General features: G+C 38.4%; 1 protein-coding gene across 2 annotated transcripts; it reads left to right on the forward strand.

The window, feature by feature from the left end:
• On the forward strand, positions 27-3,160 carry LOC107625464. Of its 2 annotated transcripts, XM_021115972.1 has the most exons (2): positions 27-891; positions 1,411-3,160. In XM_021115972.1, exons 1-2 carry the CDS (start codon positions 354-356, stop codon positions 3,036-3,038), a joined length of 2,166 nt encoding a protein of 721 aa, XP_020971631.1. In that variant the 5' UTR covers positions 27-353; the 3' UTR covers positions 3,039-3,160. The 2 variants fall into 2 exon arrangements, with proteins under 2 accessions (XP_020971631.1, XP_016183593.1); XM_016328107.1 differs by having other exon boundaries at positions 27-3,160.

The following is a 7,136-nucleotide window of genomic DNA, read 5'->3' on the forward strand; positions in this document are numbered from 1 at the left end:
AATGACGCATAAACAAGCCAAAAGCAAACGAAGGCAACAAAGAAGACGTTGGACTAAAGCGGTGGTGACAGAGACGAAGTAGTGAAGAAGACGAAGAACAAAAAACGCACGAAAAGATGGAGGACTTGCTAACGCCGGGACAGTGGTAGTGAAAAGAGGATGCTGATGAACCAAACGAATGGAAGAGGCATTGCAGCGGATTGAAGTGAAAAATGGTGGACTCAGGTTGAGGATTGAAGTGCTGCTGCTGAAGAAGAAAGTAGGGGCTGGGACAAAGACGTGAGTTTGGCCTTATGGGTTGATAAAATAAAAGTGAAGAATTTTTATAGGGTTAGTTTGGAGAAAACAGGGCAATGGAGTTCTCACAGGAATGGAGGTCCTTCTTCCCAGTCGGAACGCCTGGTGGCTCCACCGTGGCCCCTCTTCTCCTCTCTGAACCAACCACCACCACTTTAGGCCCTCTCAAATTCAACCCTAACCCTAACTCCCTCACTCCTCTCTTCTCCTCTTCTTCTCTCTTCTCCTCTCTCCTTCACCTCCCTCCCATTCTCTCACCCTCCCGCTTTCTCTCTTCCCATTCCCTCCTCCCTTCAACCGCTTCTTCTCTCTCCTCCTTCGCCCAAAACGACGCCGCTTCCCCCTCCTCTTATTTCCTCACAAACCGCCTCCACCTCCTCGCTTATCCAGATCGCAAAACCGCCGTCGTTTTCTTCCCCACTGGCCTCAACGATGACAAAATCGGGTTTTTCATGCTCTCCGTCACAAACTCCAAGTTGCAAGTCCACCTTGCCGGAAACGATGACGTTTTCCGTGCCGAGTTGGGATCCTCCTCTGCTCACCGTATACTCATAATTTCGGTGAATCCTGTTCTTGAACCTCCTCCCTATTCGGGTAATGATTCTTCTTCTCCTGTTATTGGGTATTTGTTGGCTTGTACTCTTTATTCTGTGCATTGGTTCATTGTGAAGCATAGCTCTACTTTCAATAGGCCTGTTGTGTTACATGCCGGCGGTAAAGTTTTCAAGAGTTGTTCCGTTGTTCATGCTTGTTGGAGCCCTCATATATTGGAACAGAGTGTGGTGTTGTTAGGAAGTGGTCAATTGTTCTTGTTTGATTTGGAGTCTTATTGTCATGGTTCAAGTACTGCTTTCAGGGGGACTAGGTTGAAAGTTTCGTGGAATGATTCGGGTTATTGTAGTGATAGTGTGTGGGTGAGCTGTGAATTTAGCTGGCATCCTCGGATTTTGGTGGTTGCTCGTTCTGATGCCGTTTTCTTAGTTGACTTGAGATCCAAGGAATGTAATGTGAGTTGCCTAATGAAGATTGATATGTTGCGTATGTATGCTCCAAGCGAAAAAGAGCAGTTTCTTGCCTTGGCAAAGGCAGGCCCTAACCATTTCTTCTGCGCAGTGGCTTCTAGCAGTCTTTTACTTCTCATTGATGCGAGGAAGCCTATGATGCCGGTGTTACAATGGATGCATAATATTGATGATCCTTGCTACATAACTGTGCTAAGCTTGTCTACCTTGAGGTCCCACTCAAGGGAAGATACTTTCAAGTTGGCTTCCGAGTATGGATATTGCATTATACTGGGATCATTTTGGAATTGTGAGTTTAGTCTCTTCTGCTATGGACCTGAATTGCCATTCCAAAACGGATATCTTGCTTCGAAACTTTCAAAGATTAACAAAGCCTTCTGTGCTTGGGAGCTTCCGTCTGAGATCGATTTATCTGGCTGCAAGTGTCATTGTGGAGATTGTCTCTTAACGGAAGAGCTGTCAAAGGATGCTCTTCCTGAATGGATTGATTGGCAGCTGAAGAAAGAGATTGTCTTGGGTTTTGGAATTTTAAGCAATGAGCTGGCTGCCTTACTTTGTGAACCAGATGAAAATGGTGGATTTACACTGATAAGGCTATTGTCATCAGGAAAGTTTGAATTGCAAAGATATCATGCTTCTCGGGGTCCAGCTAGGAACTTAGATTACTGCCAGAAACAAGAATTATATTTGGACAAACACTTGCATCCCTTCAGCGAGGAGGAATACAAATTTCCAAAAAGATTTCATTACCTAAAATTGGCTTACCTTCAGGCATATGTAAGCGATAGTCTTACTAAATCACTACATAGGAAACTAGAAAAGATTCATATGCAAACTCAATGGAAGGAATTTTCTGCTACTGAAGTGCATGAGTTTTTATGCGAGAAATTAAATGCCTATGGGTTTGGTCGGTTAAGATCGTCTGCTGCAATTATTGCCGTCTTTAAAGATATAAAATCACCTGCAAGCGTTCATGAAGTTGCTTTGAAGAGACTTTGGGCTGACTTGCCTATGGAGATATTGCAATTGGCATTTTTGAATTATTCTGAATGTCCGCAACTTGTAAACAAGCATAAGATAGCGCTAGATTTTTTAGCTTTACCTGACCTTCCTCAGTTGCCTCCATTCTTCTTACGGAAATCTTCATGCCACAGCAACGATGACATTGTGGGTCCAGTTAGGCCATTTCCTTTTCTACTTGTGCTAAATGAATTTTACAATGGTTGCTCAAGTTTGGAAGATGATGAGTTTTCAGTAGAAGCGGAGCTTGGCCTCAAGTACAATGAAGTAATGAAGGTGGCAAGTGACATCACTGTTTCAACACATGGCTCTATGGACCTCAATGATGATGCAGTATCTCTTTCTCATGATCAAGAGGAAGCTTGGGATGGTTCCTTGAAACGAAAATCTTTTTTGTCATATCGGCCAATTGCATTCAGTTGCTCCGCTAAAGATTTTGTTACAGGGAACTCTGTTTATAGTGATGGAATTTATGATACATTTATGTTCCAAGTCCGGAAGCCCGGGGAGCAGACAAAACCTCATGGAGGCGAGGTATTTGATGATCAGTGCCCTGTTGAGTTGAGGCTTAATGCTTCATTGGAAATCTCGGAACCTCAAGGTTTAGAGGCATGTAATCTACTAAAGAAACATATGTCAAAATGGGAACAACATTTTGATTTGTATAAGGAGTTTTGTATTAATCTAGATTTGAAGTGATAGTTAACAGGTGGTCCTTCATTTTTTAACCTTGTTCCCATAGATAAACAAATGAGTTTTATCCTCTGAAAAATATGCTCTTGGCTGATTTCCGGGAATATATGCGTTGTATTTACCTTTTTCCCTTTCTGGGTGTGGAAGCAAAGCTTGAGGCCAGCTTTCATAATTTTCTTGGTAGAATTAGGAGGCCCCGTTTAATACTTTGATTAACATCTAGTGATTCTTAACCTGGCATAGTATGATTTTTGTAAAAAAACCGTTTCAAAATTTCGTTGCAGTTTTACGTAGGATTTTGTTTTTCTGCCTCAAAACTGTTGCTACAAGATAATTGTCTGACTTCTCCAGTGTTAAGGAATACAAAATTTCTCAATCCAAGAGAAAGATTGCTACTTTGTGCATAATTATCAAGGCCTTATAATCTTGTGTTCAATTGATCCTAAGATGTGATACTGTTTAATATCATGATGTTAGATATTTACACAACAAATCATGGCAAGAATAATTTTAGTTGAGTTTTGATTCTTGTGCTGGATCAGTCCAATAATTGAACACTTAACCAATGCTGAGCAACTATCACATGGTATTAGACCCCCAATGATCATGTATTCAAGAATTTGGTTCTTACCATCTCTGTTCTTGTAAAAGTTAAGGCTGAGTGCGAATGTTTATTTATTCTTCACACCTAATCGCAAAATCATATAGATATAAACCAATGATGAACCTTAACTTGCTGGACTAGTTAACGAGTAATCTTTTTTCAATATCGGAGCTAGGAAATGAAACTGAAGCATGCTTCTGTTGTTTGCTTCAACATACACCTTGGATCAATGTCCACATGTTCCAAAACCTATTAGTATGTACAAGGATGTAATAAGTATCATGACTCATGAGTAATAATATACGCATTATTTTTGCTTACATTTTGCTTGTATAAGTGAATAAGTGATTGATAAGAAGTGGAAAAATATAAAAGACTTGTCTTTTATACTATAAAAGAAAAAAAATTCAAAAAAGATGTACACAAAAAATGATGTAACCATGTTAGGTGTACACTAAAATTAACTACTAAAATTAGTCACCAGTATAGAATATATATTGAAAATGAGTTAAACTACACATTTATTTATACATAAATATATAATAGATTCTTTTTGTAATTGATTTTGGTATGCAAATAATATATTTTTTTTGGAGGGGGGTTAAGTGCCAATGTTCAAAACCACGGTGATCTCTTCGGACAATACTTGTATTTTATTATTATTTTTTGGTTGTCCACGGTATTTCTAAACTTGCCAGACCAAAGATTAATCCGTACGCAAATTAATCGTGGCCAATGAATTGCTGCATGCACAAGACAAGACTAGCTCCCGATACTTATTTAAGCGTACAAGTGATCTAAATATTTGACCAACCCAAATTAGTTAATAATTATATTTTATTTAATATTTATTTATTGGTAATTAATACTCGAACTTTTTTATTTTTGGGCTAGATACTTCTAATTTATTGATGATATCAATATTTGTCTAATGGATTCATAAAGGCCCAAAAGCTATGTATTTTTGGTTCGGGAGTCTACTATATTAATTTATCTTGAATTTTGGAAATTTTAGACCAAGATGCAGAAACAATAACTGAGTTGAAATGAGGTGGACCCTTGAAATTGGAAAAATCACACAAAAAAAAACTTATTGTCTTGTTATCATAAAAAAAAAAAAACACTTATTGTCTTGTATCACCAAAAAAAAGAAAATTTATTGTCTTGGTTTGGTTTAGTAGTTAGCTCACTAGTTTATTTAATCAAATGTTAAGATTTGAACTCTTAAATAGAGAGATAAGATTTGCAAATGGTTGGTCATTGACCTGTCGAATTGAGAAATACCATAAAAAAAATTATTGTCTTCCTCAACTGTTTGTTTAGCTAGGAGAAAGAAGGGCAAGTGGAGTTAGTGTCCACGCACTAATTAAAACCAGTTAATTGGTGAGAATTTTTGCACTAAAATGCAGGTACATCAAGGTGAAGTAGAAAGCACCCAAAAAAAAAAAAAACACACAAAGCGTTTATGTCATTATTTTCCACTAGATGTCTACTAGCATAGACAATCAACATTCGTGGGATAGCCATTGTTATTTATAAGGTTGTCAAACTCGCGAGTCTAGGTAAACTCGTGGAGTTGACCTAGACTCGACTCGTAAACTCGACTCGTAGATTCGTACGAGTTTACTTGTTATATATTTTTTTATAAAAAAATATGTATATCATGTATAATATATATATTTACTCAGATATAGCCATTCAAACTTAACAATTTCAATATCAAAACATATAGATTAACATAATACTATAATTACAAGTTACAACAAGTACTCTAGATCACACATTTAAATTCTTCACAAGTATGTATCTAGTTCAACATAAAACACACAATCACACAATCAAAGCTTCATAAGACACAACCAAAACACAAAAGAAAACAATTTTTTAAATGGAACTTTAAGCACAATGATCTTATTGCTTCTACAACAACAATTTTGAATTCATCAGCAATATCAAACATGAAATTTGTAATCTGCTTTATAAGACCTTTTACACTTGATTCATTTCCTGTCTTTAAAAGAGTGGTAATAGCAAGTGTAGCAATGCTTCTGTTCTGGTCAGAAATTAAACTTTCCATGTCGATGTTGCAGTTAGTTACAGCCATTGGATGTGTCATTGCAACCTGCGAAGTTCAAAGCAATACTCATTAGGAATCAATGCTTAGGAATAATTCTGAGGCCAATATTTGATTCAAAATAAGCAAAGGTTAAATAAGCAAATACATTTCATTATTCCTCCCTCAATCTACTTTAATTCACTATAGTTTGATACCCTCATAATAATAATAACATGAATTATAGGACATATTTTCATTCCATAGTCGACAAACAAACTACAATCTTCACTGGAATTTGTCCTTTAAGCTAAGAAAACAAAGCACTGAAGAAAAAATAACCAAGTAAAATTCAATAACAATATCAGATCTCATATACTTGTTGTTATAAAAACAAAATGAAGCAGCATCAGTTTAATTTTTTTTCAACATATCAAATCTCATTAACCAATTCTGTGTAGGATTTAAACTAAACTAAAAAAATTTTAAAAAGTTAACATCAGCAATTCAGAACCAACATTGCAGAATTGATACCAAGATTGTTAATATTTGAATTTGTTTAAAAAAATTACCTTGGAGAACAGGGCAGAATTGAAGTAGATCGGCAGTGAAGAACAATGGCGACGAACAGAGGAGGGGAGGCAAACGCTGTGAAGCAGAACAGGAAGGAGTGCGACGGCCGACGATGGTAGAACAGGGGCGGTGAACCTTCACTGCGTGGTGGTGAGCTCTGCGACTCTGGGTGGCCTCTGCGTGGTGGTGGGCTGGTGTCGACGAGGAAGTGAGGAACCTTCACTGCGTGGTGGTGGCTGGTGGGCTCTGGCTCTGCGACTCTGCGTTGGATGAGAGATGAGGGATGAGGCAAGACGACAGGTGAGGGATGAGGATCCGTCCGGCGTTCGGCCTCTGCATGGTGGCACAGACGACGGTGCCGGTAGATGGTGGCGATTCACCGACGTTGGAGAAGAAGAAGAGAGTGAGGGCGAGGCAGTGAGCAGTGATGGGCTGATGGCTTAGTGCTGGTGGAGTGTAAGGGTTTCGAAATTAGGGTTACACACTTATCGGGTCTGGGTGGGTTAGTGGTTAGCTGTAGGGGTTTTTTTTTCGGGCCCAAAACGACGCCGTTTTGGCGAAAATGGGCACCGAATTCAAACTCGCTGACTCGCTAGCAAACTCGCGAGTTTGAGCGATTCTATCTGAGTCTAGCCGAGTATAGCCGAGTCTACCCAGAAACGAGTTTGTGTCCGAGTCAACTCGATTCCACTACCTAAACTCGTAAACTCGTACGAGTTTACGAGTTAACTCGCGAGTTTGACAACCATGATTATTTATTTAGTGACACAGAAAATATGGATGACAAATTTTACAAAATCTTTTAACTAATGATATGATTTGTGTAAAAAATAAGCCCAAAAAATTTGGTACAAAAATTAAATGATGCAACAGA

The sequence above is a fragment of the Arachis ipaensis genome, chromosome B02 (genome assembly GCF_000816755.2).
Source record: "Arachis ipaensis cultivar K30076 chromosome B02, Araip1.1, whole genome shotgun sequence".
NCBI classification, from domain to species: Eukaryota; Viridiplantae; Streptophyta; class Magnoliopsida; order Fabales; family Fabaceae; genus Arachis; species Arachis ipaensis.

Coding starts and splice junctions, on each gene's coding strand:
- LOC107625464 (XM_016328107.1), top strand. CDS start 354: ATGGAGTTCTCACAGGAATGGAGGTCCTTCTTCCCAGTCGGAACGCCT.